The sequence below is a fragment of the Mus caroli genome, chromosome X (genome assembly GCF_900094665.2).
Source record: "Mus caroli chromosome X, CAROLI_EIJ_v1.1, whole genome shotgun sequence".
In the NCBI taxonomy this organism is placed as follows: Eukaryota; Metazoa; Chordata; class Mammalia; order Rodentia; family Muridae; genus Mus; species Mus caroli.
In genome coordinates this window covers 44,228,134-44,244,956 of record NC_034589.1, presented here as the reverse complement: position 1 = coordinate 44,244,956, position 16,823 = coordinate 44,228,134, and the positions used below count along the sequence as shown (strand labels likewise).

The 16,823-nt window shown below is 42.7% G+C and overlaps 1 protein-coding gene across 5 annotated transcripts in view; it reads left to right on the top strand.

The window, feature by feature from the left end:
- Nucleotides 1-392: 392 nt before the first annotated feature.
- Hs6st2 (heparan sulfate 6-O-sulfotransferase 2) overlaps nucleotides 393-16,823 on the top strand; it is a 279,976-nt gene continuing 263,545 nt past the window's right edge. The window contains exons 1-2 of one of the 5 annotated variants that reach the window (XM_021153459.2): nucleotides 393-1,074; nucleotides 1,872-2,390. In XM_021153459.2, the coding sequence (XP_021009118.1) occupies nucleotides 647-1,074; nucleotides 1,872-2,390 (947 nt within the window). In that variant the 5' untranslated portion in view covers nucleotides 393-646. Of the gene's footprint in view, nucleotides 1,075-1,318; nucleotides 1,372-1,721; nucleotides 1,754-1,871; nucleotides 2,391-16,823 lie in introns of those variants that run through there. The other 4 variants (XM_021153458.2, XM_029473693.1, XM_029473695.1 and 1 more) reach the window with 4 other exon arrangements.

Below are 16,823 nucleotides of genomic sequence, written 5' to 3'. Positions count from 1 at the left end.
TAAACCCATACATATTTATTTAGAGACATGTTCTAATTATGAAAAACTAAAAGGTTGGATCGTGCTTGGTTTTCTGAGAATAAATCCCGGTTCTGTGCTGTGTGACCTTGGGTGCATATCTAATTCTCTCTGGGCTTCAGATTCTTCATATGCCACAACACCTTGAGCAAGATGGTCTGACTCTGATGTGGTGTGTAGTTAGACATCCATCCATTCAATAAACGGTAGTGAGTGAAATCTTTCTGAGGGCGGTGGGCTTGGTGCATGAGATTCATAAGGGAACAAGGCATTAGAGCGAGAGTGCTTTGAAAATGCTCAAAAATCCCCCATGTAAGGTTTTTTAGTCATGCTTTATTGCCATGCTGACTTACCTTTTCAGAAAATACCCCCCTCTTCCGTTGCAGAATGGAAATTGGCAAAGAGAGAGGGAAAGGGTCCAATTTGCGCCTTTGCTATTTTAAGGGAGGCTGAAATTATGAGCCAAAGTGGAGTGATGCGCTCTCTGGAGTGACCTCCGTTCTCCAACACAGGAGAAAACCCAGGTCTTTTGCTTGTGAAGTGGCTGGGGCTCTTGAGCGCGAGGCATTATTATATAAATTCAGGCTCGCTCCTGATCCTTAGTACCCTGAGTTGCCTGAAGGGGGGAATGGCACTGCCTGCGTTTGCAGCCCGGGCGCTCGGGCCGCCACTGCAACCGGAGCAAGGAGCGCCCGCCCGCACCACCTGTCCCCGCCGGCATTCCAGAGTAGAGGCCGAATTGGCAGCAAGCCGGCCCGGGTCTGTTGCCGCCTCAGTCCGCGCCAGCCCTCCTAGGGGTGTGTCTCTCGGATTCAACTCCCCGCCGCTCCAGGACAAGCCCCCAAAGGCATTTTCTTCCTTGGCGGGAGCCTTGCGCGCCCCGCTCTTCGCGCTGCTGCCTCGAGGCCGCCGCAGGCGGATGCACGACCTCAGGCGACGCTGGGACCTGGGCTCCCTCTGCCGGGCCCTGCTCACCCGGGGCCTGGCAGCCGTGGGCCACTCGCTCAAGCACGTGCTCAGTGCGATCTTCTCCAAGATTTTCGGTCCCTTGGCCAGGTACGTGGTGGGCGAACGTGGGGCTTTCGCTCCGGGTCCAGGGTGAGCCCGGGCGGTGGGAGGAGGGAAGGCAGTTGGGAGCGAGAGCAAGGCTCAAAGTTCCAGGGTGCCAGTGGTGGCGGGGCTGGGGGACTCGAGACGGGTTGAGCGCGCAACTGACCGCGGTGCGGCTCCTTCTCCACTGTTCCGCGGGAAAGGGCTGCGTTGCCTCTGCTTGCAAAGTCAGGCAGCCCGCGGGCTCCTTCCTTCTCCCCCTGGGGAACCCCGAAGCCCCAGCTCACTTCTAGAGGCCACCTGGTGAGCAACGGGACACGCGCCAAGGGAGCCCGGGTTTAGGGTCAGCAGCTCGCGCACAAGGAGGGAAATGGGGTCCGGGGCCCCAGAGAGTCCCGCGGGCCAACGGGATGGGGATGGGAGCTCGAGAGAGGAGAGCGGGAAGCGCCCAGCGCCTGAAGAGGGGTGGCGTGAGTTAGGGAGTAGAGAGACCAGGACCGGAGGGATCCTGCGGGGAACGAGACGCCGCGGAGTGGGTCGGGGTTTTTCCGCGGGGAGGGGGCCAACGGCCAGCGGGATGGAGTCGGGGTGAGGGGGGGGGTGTGCGGCAGAAGCCACAGCGCTGAGCCTGCCGGGAAGGAAGGAAGCGGGGAAGGGCGCCGCCGCCGCCGTGGTGGAGTACTCGGTACGGACGGGAGGGGAAAGGGGCGCAACGGTGGCGCCACGGGGAGGGGGCGGTGCGGGAGCGAGGGGAGCACGGGCCAAGCTGCGGGATTGACGTAACGAGCTTGGGTTTCCCCCAGCGTCGGGAACATGGATGAGAAATCTAACAAGCTGCTGCTGGCTTTGGTGATGCTCTTCCTATTTGCCGTGATCGTCCTCCAATACGTGTGCCCCGGCACAGAATGCCAGCTTCTCCGCCTGCAGGCGTTCAGCTCCCCGGTGCCGGATCCGTACCGCTCGGAGGATGAGAGTTCCGCCAGGTTTGTACCCCGCTACAATTTCAGCCGCGGCGATCTCCTGCGCAAGGTAGACTTCGACATCAAGGGCGATGACCTGATCGTGTTCCTGCACATCCAGAAGACTGGGGGCACCACTTTTGGCCGTCACCTGGTGCGCAACATCCAGCTGGAGCAGCCATGTGAGTGCCGCGTGGGGCAGAAGAAATGCACTTGCCACCGGCCGGGTAAGAGGGAGACCTGGCTCTTCTCCAGGTTCTCCACCGGCTGGAGCTGCGGGCTGCACGCCGACTGGACCGAGCTCACCAGCTGCGTGCCGGCAGTGGTGGATGGCAAGCGCGACGCCAGGCTGAGACCTTCCAGGTGAGTCTCAGTGAGTCCCTTAAGGGAGGTCACGGACCTGCGCCACGGTGAACCAGGGGCGGGAAAGGCTGTTTCTGTACTTGCTGTGGGTCCCCGTGTACACCTTGGCGCCCAGTCCCTGCTGGGTAGACACTAGAGCCTATCTTAGTTGCTCTGTCAGGAAGCATCTGGGCTGCAGCCCAGGACAGCCGGTCTGCCCATCAGAAGGTTAGCCTGCTTGCTCAGTGAGTGTGGGGAAAGCGGCCTGGCTGCCTGGAAAGTCTCCCAGCAGCAGCAAGGACTGGACACTACACTCTGAGCACTAGAAAGTCCTAAAGAACTGTGCTCTGCATGCAGATTCTCAGGTCCATCCTCCTTATCCTCTCCTCCCTTCTGCACCTTGTCCCAAAAACCAGGCTTGTTCTCCTTCTGTTCCTGGTCCTGCATTCCCCCTCCCCTCCCTTTTAGTTTCTGGCTTTCTCTAGTGGAAAATTCTCTGCCCATCTTGTCTGCTGTTGGTTACTTCTTCCTTCCTTTTCCTGGTCTTTCTCTTTCTATCTGCTGTTCCCCTTTCCCCTTTTCTTCTCTCTCTCTCTTTCTCACCTTTCTCTTTCTTCTTTCCCTGACTTCTATCACCTCCCTACCTCCAGGCCCCACTTTTCTCTGGAGAGCAGATGTCATTCTGCCAATGTTTGGGGACACTCAGGGAGCGCTCCTGGCTCTCATCTTGTGCCCCTTACTGTTGCCCACACTTGAAGTGTCCATCATACTTTTCGAATATAAGGGCGCACTTGGCCTGCTCGGTGACCAGGAAAGTAGCTCTGGACCCTGCATAGGGCTCAGGAGCCACAGGAGTGCTAGGAACTTGTCCTGAGGCTCAGAAATCCAGGAGCCTCAGCATCCATGGTCAGCTCAGGTTCTTGCCAACATGGAATGAATGAAATAGAAAAAACTGGTTTGTGGATAATCTGTAGCCAGCGAGGAGGCATTTTCTTCGGTTTAGCTGCTATGGCCAGTTCCTGGAGGTCATGGGGTGCTGTGAAGTGGACAAAAGGAGCTGCTTTGGAGTGAAATCAATCCAGCCAGAGCTATTGTTTTGCAGAGCCCTTGAAAATAAATCTGGACTGGGGCAGGGAGTCTAGCTGAGTTACTTGCAGGGAGTGAAATTGGGGTCTTCTGGTGAGCAATCACCATAGTGTCTTGCTCTGCCCATTTTGGTGACTTCTTGGGCTCTCAAAGGTTCTGCTGCTGCTGCCACTGCTGCTTTTGTTCACGTGGACAGCCTATGCTCACCTCATTTCCTAGCTGAAGTGATGTTTTACAGGTAGCTGTAAAGGATGAACTGTAGGTACAATGATTTCTTCTATCTAGCTTTAGCAAAGGGAGCCCCTGGTTTTCTGGTCACACCAGTTTACAGTGGCTTTTCTCAAAGGCCAGAGTCCTGGCTGAATCCTTTGAACTTTCATTTTCCTTTCTACACTAACAGGTTTGTTTTCCTATCGCAAGAGATCCTTGGCCACAGAAAGGCTGAGTGTCAGTTCATGGCAAGTATTGTGTTAAGTTGTCACAACAGCATTGTGCTGCTTAAGAAAGTCCCCTTCAGATCTGGCAGTACTGTAAATGATCTCTTATGCTAGCTAGCTTGTAGGTGTCCTGAAGAATAGTGATCACAAACAATGTTTAGGGCAAAAGTAGACTTCCACACCTACAACAGTGGGGGCAGTGGTGGTGGGGATTAGAAGTCTTAACTGCTGTGGAAGCCATAGCTGTGTCTAGCATTGTGTATGACATGTGTGCCTATACCAGTTTCTTTGAACATGTAGGTCAGGGTGTGATATCTGCAAATAGACTCTTAATGTGGTCTGAATTATCTATTCAGTTGAAGCAAAATTGTTTGTAAGACAATATAGTTTTCTCGGGCATTCAAAGGGTGATATCATAGTGCCATCTAGTCTAATCAAAGAAGAACCATGTTTGGAAAAGTCAGTGGATTGTGCAGTATTTATGAAAATGAAATAAAATTTCCTAGAGAAATACAATATCACCTCAAGGTACCTTTATTAGTTCACTCCTTTCTACCTATCTCTAGAATTAGTCAGTGATTGCCTAAAGGATCCAAACTTTTCCAGGCTATTGAGAGATCCCTGCTTGCAGGATGACACTACTGATAACGTGTATGCATCATGTGTGGCTGTACATGGGAGATGAAAATTTAGTAGTCGAGGCAACTGCACAGCTTGCGATTCGTAGACATACTGGTTTCAGGACTACAGAATAAACCTCTAAATCCCTAGTAGTGCGGTCTATGTGGAGAGAACATTCTATTTTGTAATGAGTTTTCATATTGTCTTGTTATTTCTCTGGGAATGTGTACTGTCTTTTGGAGAATGGCAGACAGGACAAGAATATTCCCTTTTTATCTGAAGGCAATGAGTGACATGCAAAGAGGCTGAATGACGTTTCCAAGGTCATTGAGGTTTTTAGTGACACAGCAGAAATCTGACTCCATTTCTGTTTGACTCCGTCCTCTTTGGTATAGTGACTCTACCTTGATGAGTAGTTTTACCCAAACACAATGAGGTATCTCCTACTAGTGATGATAAATGTTAGTGGGAATTGCTCTCACCTCCATTATTACTTTTATCAGCCATTTTACACTTGTAGCTTTAGAGGAATGGCTGGGCCACCCTTGCCACCCTCATCCAAGAAGAATGGATTTCTGGAGGAAGGAAGCTTTATTCTCAGCAGGAGCGGGTCTTGGGGCCAGATTGCTGTGAGGCTTCTTTTTATGTTGTAAATCTCTGTAAAGCTAAACAGGACTAGACTAGATTGGAGATGCAATTGGTGAGTAGATTGGTGAGTCCCGGAAGTAGCCACCTTCTGAGGGTGAGCCTTTCTCCCACATTAGGGTTAGCAAGAGGGCCCTCTATCCTTCCATCAGTGTAACACCTGAAATGGTTTCATGCTTCTGTGGAAGGTAAAGTGCTTGGGTGATATTTCATAATATGTTGTTGAATAGAAATGACTGATCATATTGTCTGGCTAGAGGGAATGACTGAGGGAAGGGAGGGAGCTAGATACTGAGTCTGAGAAATGCTCGAGTTGTTTATTAGACTAATATTTCCTAAAAAAAAAAAATTCGAAGTTGCCTTTCATCCATCTGTTTGCCAGTATGTTGCCTGAGGTCAGAAAGGAGTTCTGCTCATTTTAGAATTTCTGAGACCATTTTAAAAAATGTATCAAAACACTGTTGCACACCAGCTGTTCAAAATTCCCCAATTCTACAGGCTTTTTCTAGACCCAAACTTCCTACATTTATAGTCAACTCTAGTGTGTCACTTGGTCTGTGGGAGGAATCAAAACTCACAAGGCACACAAACCCTGTTCTTCACTTGGTAGGCTGCTGGCTGGTGCCCATGGGATGGCTCTGAGCTCAAGCCCTATGGCTATACATGTCTCAGAATTTGCATATCTGCTGCATTCTAGATTTTAACATTTCTACAATTTTAGTAGCCACACAGAAGGATAACATTATAATCTGGTAGCATATTATTGATAGGAAATGACTAAAATGTTTTTGTCTTGATGTAGAAAAGCTTTATGTTTTGAGGATCAGCCATTCATTTATAAATATGATTAAAAGCTTTCTATTTTTTTAAATGGTGGCTTTAGTTTAAAAAATCTAGAATAGAGTTTATGTCCCTGATTATCCCTTCCGTGCCTTTATTTGTACTCCCTCTAGTTTCTGGTTTGCATTGAGGCGAGAGACAGGCATGTGGTGCAAGATGAGGCAGGGAAAGATGAAATTGTTACAGCAAGCAGTTCCACCCATGTGGTCCACCAGGCATTGGTCCATTGGCCTCTCACCTTCCCTTGGTTGAGGATGTCTTTATTTGTTAAATACTTATATGCTATGTGGGTGGTATTTTCCCTTCATGAATATCTGTGTACCATGTGCATGCCCAGCATTCTCAAAGACCAGAAGAGGGTGTTGAATCCCCTGGGACTAGAGTTACAGATGGTTGACAACAATGTGGGTGCTGAGAATTGAACCTGGGTCCTTTGGAACTACAGATGGTAGCTTTAACCATTGAGCCACTTCTCCAGCCTCAGTGCCTTTGGTTGGTTGTCTGTCAATGAGAGCTTTTGCATTGTTTATCAAATACTCAATACAAGCAACTTAAAAGGAAGAAAAATTTCTTTGTGCACCATTTCAGAGGGTTCAGTTCATGGTACCTTGGCTCCATATGCTTGGATAGAATATCAAGGCAACAGGAACAAGTGACAGAGGGTATTTCTCACCTCACAGAAGACACAGGAAGCAGAAAGGCAGGAAGGAGTAAGGTGTCCTTAACGATCTGTCCTCAGTGACCCCTTTCCTCATCCTTGAGCCAGGCCCCATCTCCTAAAGTTTCTACCACTTCCCAAAATAGTGCCACCAGCTGGGAGCCAGGCATTCAAAACTTGAACCTGTGCAGGAAAATTCATATTCAAAGCATAATAAAGGGCAGAATGAGGGGTAGTGGTGGTGGTGGCGAGAGAAAATACGAATGAAAGAGAATAAGAGCCTTTTGTAGAATGCTAGCACTGTTAGTACCTTGGTATGGATGGTAAACAGGTTGTTTCATCCTTAATCAGACTCCCAAGTTCTCAGGTAGTACAAAATGTTACTCTGAGTTAGCTTCTGGTCATGGTCTAAGGTTACTGCCATGATGTGGCAATTAAAACACTAAAGTTTGTTTTCTATGGGTATCAGTTGTCAACCAAGATAATCTGAAATAACATTAAAAGAATATTCATCTTTTCCCCAGTGTCATTCATTAAATAAAATCTCATGAAGCTGTCCATTTTATTCCAGGGAAGACATGCTCTTATAAAGCTGACAGTAGAACTGAACAATTTGATACTTTAGATATTTAATTAAAAAAGATGTATTTTGTTTGAAAACTATCTGGAAACTAATAATGTCTTTAAAATGTCAATCATTTATCAGAATATATTAAAAACAGAGACCTTTTCATCCGTGGCGTGGTAATTGAGATCTAATCTAAAAACCAGGAGAAGTAATAATCGCCGCCCTGGTCCTGTGTCAGCAGTTGAGGAGATGAGGATGAAACCAGTGCCAAGAAAGCCTCTGTTATGTTACCCTCTTTAGCCTAAAGCCTCTAAAGTGAAGAAATGTATAGTATAGAAAAGATGGTTGGGAAGGGGGCTTCATAATCAGAGCAGATCCATTCCTATTTGTGGCCACAATGTCTTTTCGGTAAAATGGGAGATTTGAACAAAATGTTTCCCAAAGTCCATTCCTTTGTGAAGTATAAAAGACAAGGTAGAACAAGAAAAAAGAAAAGGTCCTTCTAAGAAGGCCCGTGGGACTCTAAAGTAGTACTTAGGCGAAATGAGACTTTGTGCTAATCTTGCCATCCTCTTGGGCATTCTGGGTTCAAGGAGCCTGACCTTAGGGAAGGTTCACACTTGGGCAAGTAATGGCTGTACAAGGAATCTGGACATGTGATGAAGACTATGGACCCATGCGAGTATGTAAAGATCTTATACATAATAATGGAAGATTACTAAAAGCATAAAAGTAAATAAAGGTATTTAAAGGTATGTTTCTGACTTCTAGTCTGCAGCTGAGATAGCACTGTAGATTAAAACAGAGAGGTTGATAGGGGTCTGATTTGGGCTGGGAGAACTGTTGTTGCCTAGACTCCTAGTGGGCAGGGCTTGTAAGGAGATGGGAATTGGGGCTCTGGTCCTGGTTAAAGCTTAGTGGTGTATGTGGGAATCTGTGAACCCAGTTAATCTGAATTCACAATTGGCATTATTATTTAAATGATAGCTGCAATTCACACATGGGACTCTTAGTCAAAGAAAGGAGGTTTGAATAAAGTAAAAGATAGACAGTTATGATTACATAAAAATGAGAATGTTCATCTGTCAAAGGAAAGAAAAAGCCAAAATGAAAAGGCATATGTCAAACTCATGAAAATATGTGCAACAATTACAACAGACAAAAGGCTGAAATCTTTTCTGTGCAAAGAAACCCTATGAATTGATTAGAGAAACAAAGGGCATGTCCAGACAGTTTAGGACATGAGGCCCTAGACTAGTTTGCAGACATGGAAAAAAAAAAGGCTCAGTCTCACTGGTACTAAAGAAATGCAAATAGAAGCATTTAAACTTAGGACAAATTTATTTCTATTCGCTGATTAACCCTAATTCAAAAATATAAAACCTAATCTATATTACCACCAGAACAAAAATAAAATATTAGTAGCCAGTACTGACAAGTAATTATGTCATAATTCTTACAAATTGTTGTTAGGGGATGAATTAAATAATGTAAACATAGAACATTAGCCATATTTACTAATTCAGACAAGAGATATATTTGTCCTCTCGGTGGTAGAGCGCTTGGCTAGGATGGGTGAGGTCCAGGGTTCAGTCCACAGTACCACAGAGGTTTTTTTATTTTTATTTTTTTAACCCATCAGTTATTTCTTTGGTATTGAAAACAAAATCCCTACACACATTTTATTTCTTTTTTTACTCATTCATTTGTTTATTTGACAACCATTCACTGAGTACCTGCTATCGTCACTGTATTTTTATGCTGTGGGCACTGTGATGAAGCGTGCGTGCGTTTGTTTGTTTGTTTGTTTGTTGATGTGTTGCTTTTTTTAAGCAGAGGAGGAATGGAAGAGGAATAAAAAAAATCTTTCTATGTCTACTAAATCTAAGTAACAGAGAATATAGACGGGAAGAAGACACACCCGCATCTCAAGAGACATGGGAATGATGTCTTTTTTTTTCTTTTTTCTTTTATTCTTTTTCTTTTCTTTTTGATATGCTGTGGATTTTGAATTTCATTCGAAGGGTGCATCTCCTTGAAAATAAAAATAAACACAGCTGTAGCACACACCTTTAAAGCAAGGGTTCCGGAGGCTAAGGCAGGCAAATCCCTGTGAGTTCAAGCCTAGGTAGTGATTTCTGGGTTCTGGGTTAGCAAGAGTTACATGGTGAGACCCTGTCTCAAAAAATAGGAAGTAATACCAATTTTTTAAAATAAAACTTTTCTGTGGCCATGATAAATGTACTTATGTCTGAATTTTGCTCCCTGAAGACTATCTGTGGTTGTTTCATTAGCCTTTTGCTATCCTGGTAGCCCTTAATGAAGAGAGTAGCTTGAGAATGGTCAACCCTCCCACTGAAAGGCAGAGGTGGTAAGTCTGACTAGTCCAGCACTGGGTGCTGATTTTTCTCCTAATTGGCTAATTTATTTCTCACATCCCATGGAAGTCTGTACCGGCAAAGCATAGAAATATCTAGGTGAATTGCTACTGTTGCTTCTTTACTGAAAGTTGCAATGAAATAGGAAGTTAATAGTTCTCCACAATAGGAATTAGAAGGCTTAGGGTTTTATTTATTTATTTAATTATTTATTTATATATTTATTTATTTTTGATCATGGCTCTTCAAGAAGACTTGGAATGTTGGCCCCTTCATGGGACTCTTAAGTGAGCTGATTGCCTAGCTATAAGAGCAAAGTTTGAGGTTGGTTAAGGGTTGTGATTCTAAACATCAGTCAGTGAGAACATCAATTAGTCCATGTGTTGCCTTCATTCAGGAAAAGAGTCTATGCATAAGAGCTTTAACCTTAATGAGACATAAATGAAGTCCATTAGAACACTCTATTTCCCAGTTATTCTAGATGTCTGTGGGCCAACTCTGTAGACATCTAGTGAGGTGCATACTCTTATTCTTGAATCGCCACTAAAACTATGCCCAATGTAGAAGTTATTTTGACAATATAAACAATGTTATCTATGGTCAAAAAGCTAATATTGACATTCTGCAACAGAAAAATAATGTATTTAGTGATTGAATTAGAAAGGAAGGCATGACTGGGCATGCCCTTCTTCCTAGGAAAGGATAATGAATAATCCACTTAACGGTACATGCCATGTAAAACAATACCATTGTAAGCTTTGGGAAATATTTGTCTGAGCTTCAGTCAAATATTTATTGGCAAGAGAGCTTTTCTTGCTCTAGGTCTTATACTGTGCAGATTATTCAGTTGGTCTTACTGCATCCAGTTGTTATTTCTGCCATTTTGCTTCCTAGAACAGTGTGGAAGACTTTGACACATTTCAGAGCATTACACTAAATAAATCTGTCTTGCACATTCCACTGTGCTTTTTCTGGAATATTATAAATATTCAAATATAGGCATATATGCAGATTCAAAATAAAATTCAATACTTGCAAATTCTGCATAAGTTTCTTACTTATAACTTAGTAATAGTTTTGAACTTGTTATCCTATGATATAAATATATCAAATGTGATCTCATGGGAATTACCAATAAGTATATTTTTCTGATTAAGCTGTGAGCTTTTTTTTCACTGACAATTTAAGCTTCAATTCTGAGTTATAAGAGAATAATTTGCACTTCATTTACTCTAAATTGTCAAGAATTGAGCTCTTCCACAATGTAAATGTCTGCAAAGAAGATTTCTTATTCAGTTTGATTGCTTCTTAAATTTTACTAGCAGAGATGCCTTAGTGAGCCTGAGAGAACTGGGCTGTTGCTTGTGATGAATTTAGTCCTGGTGAATCACTTCCATGTACTTGTCTGTGGAAGCACAGAGCAATTGAACTGTGCAGTGTATTGACTTATATCAGATGGATTAGCCTTGTGTGCACCATCTCTTGCATTAATTGACTTTTCCCTATTGTTATTGGAATTTTGGGGGTCAAAGACTGGGTACTGTCAACTCCAGCAAACTAGACTCATCCGCAGTATGTCAATTAAAAGGACAATAGTGAAAAACAGAAGGAGATTCATTCAGTATGGTCAAATTGTGAAGAGGAACAAATAAAAAGGGTCAGGTGATCCCTGTAGCCCATCCACAGTGTAATGACATTTTTAGGTTTAAATAGAGGTCAAAAGGTATGCATAATGAATCAGCCCTAGACAAGATGGGGGTTACATATTCCTGACACACCATTGTTACTGTGTGGGTCTGTTTTGCAAGGGTGTCTGCTAGGATGTCAGAACTGTGTGAAATTTCTTCATGTGAGAAAAGTTCCTCTTCTGGTTTAAGCATTTTCCTTTTTGAGGCACAAATTTTGGCATTAAACGAAATCAGCAAATTACCACTTCAATTTTCAGATAAATATGTGCTTGCATACACTTATAACTTAATGGTGATAAGGAGAAATTATGAAATCTACTGATTTCTTCTAAAAACTAATAGATGAACAAAAATTACAAAAATGTAGAAGATTTGAATAAGCTCAATATAAAATATATAACTATGTAGATATACATATAACATCTAGCTTATATACACATATTTACATCAAACTGAATAAATACAATTTTTTTTTCTCATGTACTTCTGGAATGCTTTGAAAATGTTCTTTGTAATAAACTCTAAAGTTAGGATTTACAAACTCAGGTAAACAAATAACATGTTTAAAACAGATTTATTTTATTTCTTATTCTGTGTGTATATGTGTGTTTATGCATACATGAATGCAAATGTTCAAGGAGACCAGGGGCACTGGGTCCCCTGGAACTAGAGTTATAGAAAAGCAATTATTTGTTTTTTTGTTTTTGTTTTTGTTTTTTTGGTTTTTTGGTTTTTGGTTTTTCGAGACAGGGTTTCTCTGTGTAGCCCTGGCTGTCCTGGAACTCACTGTGTAGACCAGGCTGGCCTCCAACTCAGAAATCCACCTGCCTCTGCCTCCCGAGTGCTGGGATTAAAGGTGTGTGCCACCACGCCCAGTTTAGAAAAGCAATTACAAGCTGCCTGATGTGGATGCTGGGAATTGAACTCAGGTTCTTTATAAGAGCAATGCACGTTCTTTTTTTCTATTTTTATATCTATCTATCTATCTATCTACTACTATTTATTCAGTCATGGTATCTCTCTACTGTCCTGTAGTCATAGCTGTCCTGGAGTTCACTATATGGGTGAGATAGACTAGGATGGCCTTGAATTTACAGAAATCCCTCTGCCTTCTGAGTGGGATTAAAGGTGTGTACCACCATCCTGGCTGAAATGCCTGTTTTTAACCTCTGAAGTATCTCTTTAGCCCCTAAGAAATAATGTTACAGACCCTATGCAGTATTGTTTAATAACTGGTTGTTGTTTCCAGTCCAGTAGGTACAGAACACTGGATTATGCTTGAGTGCATACAAAGGAACATTAGTAGGTATTGCCAATCAGATTTTTCACAGATTATGGGAAGTTTCTTTCTTTCTTTCTTTCTTTCTTTCTTTCTTTCTTTCTTTCTTTCTTTCTTTCTTTCTTTCTCTCTCTCTCTCTCTCTCTCTCTCTCTCTCTCTCTCTCTCTTTCTTTCTTTCTTTTTTTTTTTTTTTTTTTGTTTTTTTTTTGTTTTTTGAGACAGGGTTTCTCTGTGTAGCCCTGGATGTCCTGGAGCTCACTTTGTAGACCAGGCAGGCCTCGAACTCAGAAATCGGCCTGCCTCTGCCTCCCAAGTGCTGGGATTAAAGGCGTGCGCCACCACGCCCGGCTGGCAGGTTTCTTAATTTACAGGCAAAATTGAACTGCAAATCAGCCCATGTGAATGGCTGTACAGTGCTTGCTTAATCCAGGTAGTTTGGCATGATTGGTGGTGAATATCTATCGCCATTTTGGAGTATATGCTTATTTAAGTCCCAAGAAAGGAACATTATACATAGTTTTTCATTTAATATACAGAACAACCCTTTGAGGTAGACATTTAAAAAAATCTACTTACAGATAAATAACAGGATTGTTCTCTCTCTCTCTTTCTCTTGCCCTCCCTCTCTCTGTCTTCTGCTCCCTCTCCCTCCCTGTCCCTCTCCCCCTCCCTCCCCTCCTTTCTTCTAAATCTAATCAGCCAGAGAATATTGGAACAGTATATAAAAGTATTCAGAACACCTGGCCTGCTTTAGAGCTTCCTGGGTCTACTAAATAAGCAGAAAAACTTACAAAAGAATTTACTGATTATAAGTGGAATGGAGACTTGATATGACTATTAGAGCCATTCGAACCCCAGCATGCAGGGGAAAAAAGCCTGATATGGCCCCCACATGACTATAGAGATGTGCTTAGGAGATGGAGACAGGCGTATCCCAAGGCTTACTAGCTGAATTGGTGAGCTCTGGGTTCAGTGAGAGACATATAATGTGATTAAGGATGACATTGATCTTGGTTCTCCACATGCATGTCCATACTTGTTGATACCTCCTCATGGAGGTGGCCTTGTGTGTGACCGCACCACCACTGCCACACACATACATACTTTTAAAAGTATGTTTGTTAGGCACTGGCAGAGCCTCTCAGGAGACAGAAGTGGATGCTCACAGCCATCCATTGGATGGAGCACATGGTCCCCAATGAAGGAGCTAGAGAAAGTACCCAAGGAGCTGAAGGAGTTTGCAGCCCCCTAGGAGGAACAACAATATGAACTAACCGGTATCCCCAGAGCTCCCAGGGACTAAATCACTAACCAAAGAGTACACATGGTGGGACTCATGGCTCTAGCTGCATACGTAGCAGAGGATGGCCTAGTTGGTCATCAGTAGGAGGAGAGGCCCTTGGTCCTGTGAAGGTTCTATGCCCCAGTATAGGGAATGCCAGGGCCAGAAAGCAGGGGTGGGTAGGTTGGTGAGCAGGGGAAGAGGGAGGGTATAGGGGTTTTTTGGAGGGGAAACCAGGAAAGGGGATAACATTTGAAATGTAAATAAAGAAAATATCTAATAAAAAATATGACAAAGAAAAATAAAAAAAAAATGTTGCTCTTTGAAGTGAACTTTGCTATTCCTCTTTTTCTCTCTTAAATAAATGCTCAGACAGCTAATTTATTTCAAATGCTTTCAAGACTGATTTTTACAGAGGGATGAAGGATAGTGTTTTAGGGTGTGTTGCTCATATTCATTTTCCTCTGTCACTGTAACACGTAAGTAAGCAAAGCAACTGAAGGGAGGCTAATAGTTTGAGAGACCTCATCTCTTGGCAAGATTGCTCTACTTCTTTCTAGACCCTGGTGAAGCAGAGGGACCAAGTTCTTTACCTTATGGCATCCAGGCAGCAAAGAGGGCACGGACACAAAGTCCCTTCCTAGCGTGTGCCTCCAGGCGAGTCTTTCAGCCCAAGCCCATCGCCTGGCTATGAAGAAGCCACAGACCAGGAATCTTTAGAGGACATTTTTCTTAAACATTCAAACCATAGTACAGGGGAAACATTCCAAAAAAAAAAAAAGAGGTAGATATGGTGACCCAGCATTCATAGTCTGGGTATCCAGGAAGCTGAGATGAAGGGTTTTTTTAGTTCAGGGGTTCAGGGACAGTCTGGGCAACATAACAAGACCACATTTCCACAAACAAATATATATACAAAATCAAAAAAAAAAGCAAGAAAACAAATAAGTGATGTTAAAAGCTTTTAACTATAGTTGAATTTCTTCCCTATCTGTACTTAAAATATGCTGTACACTCTGGGAGATTGTAAGGAGGTAAACACTTCACTTCTGTAATGTTGCTGTCATTTTATTAGTAATATGTCATGATTGGTCATGACTTTTCTGTAAATGGGCATCTTTTTCTCTTCTTTTCTTCTGCATTTGGTCTGTGTAGACCCAGTGCCACTGCGTTCAACCAGGGTGGTTCATGTCATATGGGAGCAGAGGAGTCAGTGGAATAGAGACTTTCTCTTAAAACCAGAAAAGATATTTGAGAGCCTGTTCTTATCCTATGGCCTCATCATGAATTAAATACAAATATATTTGGTTAGTAAAATAACCAAGTGAGCGAGAGTAGCAAGTGTGACCATTCCTTCCCTTCAAGAGTGTCACTAAGTGAACATGCAAATTAGCAAAAGCCTTCTAGCCTGGTAGGCATTATTAGTGTGAATGGCAAAAAAAATTAGCTTGAAGGCATGGAAGAATGCTCATGCTTTGTAGACCCAGAGGCCAGTGGGTGTTTGGGCTGGTACCCACTTAGATGAGACTCAGAGCTGAATGTAAGATTATGCAGCAGAGTATGTTGATGGCTGATAAGCCTGCTTGAACAATTTCTATTTTTTTTTTTTTTGGCCAAATAATTGTGCAGACAGTATTTGTGACTGGTTTTGATGCAGGTATATTCCAAGAGTACAATAGACTGTGGTAGTTCATTAGCACATGTTCAAATGAAGCATAATGGGCTGAATGCTGTACACTGGGCTATTTAAGAAAAATTAAGTCAATAAAAACTATGGTGAACATATATAAAAGATTTTATGTATAAGCAGCACATAGATGGGAGAATGTGACACTGAACGATGATTTTTAATGTTTTTATTTTCAAATAAAACCATCACTGTGTGTTTTTCTCTTAGGTAAATATCCATACATAGCATTTACCACCCTCATTTTATTCATTGTGACTTTGAAGGAAAGAAAAGACTCCAGAAACAATAAACAAACAAACAAAAACCCCAACCAAACAGAAATCTACCAACCAACTAACCTTAAACAGAAAAACAAGAAACAAAACAAAAGAATACAGATGAGTTTAAGATTAGTATAAGATTTTTACAATCTTTTGGCAGTTTCTATATTTCTCACCATATGGATGTGCATTAATTCTGCATCTCTTTCTCATTTATATGTTTATGAAGTTAAAAAGTTATGAAGTTAAAAACATGCACACACAAAATAATTAGGCAAGCGATGTGTGTTTGACAATATTTTGTGACTTAATACCAATTAGAGGGATTTTTTTTAAGCATTGCTTTCCTAATCCAATTGCTTCCATGCTTTTTGGTTTATGCACTTAGGGACAGAATCCATTTAAAGTGCCAGAATTTGCATACGTGCAGCTTTGAGTGAGATGTCTGTTTATTCCAAACGATTTTGAGAAATTATTAGTGAGGTGCTTAGAGAACTACATGTCATGAGATCCATTAGGGTGAGACTGATATCACACTTTTGGGTTCCAGAATTTCCTCCTGTGGAGAAAGGGGTGTATTTTCATTATGTAGAAAGCTAAAGGTGTGTAGCTCAGCTAAACTATTTAATGGAGCCAGATTTGCTCTGCTCAGCTCAACAAGGGCATCATGTGTCCTAGGCACCTTGTCTAAAGCCACTGTAGAAAACTGGCTCATAAGTTCCCAGCGTTCAACTGAAAGCTGAGTAAAAGGCTACACATGGGATTTGTTTTCCTGAAAGTCAGAATTGCCTTCTTCAAATAATTTAGTTGCATTGGAATGAATAAAATCGTGATTCTCCCCTTTGAATGTCATATTGGTTTTATTATTATTATTTTTGTTTTTCTCTTTCTCCTTCACCTTTCTTCTTCCCCTCTTCCTCTTCCTCTTCCTCCTCCTCCTCTTTCTTCTTCTTCTTCTTCTTCTTCTTCTTCTTCTTCTTCTTCTTCTTCTTCTTCTTCTTCTTCTTCTTCTTCTTCTTCT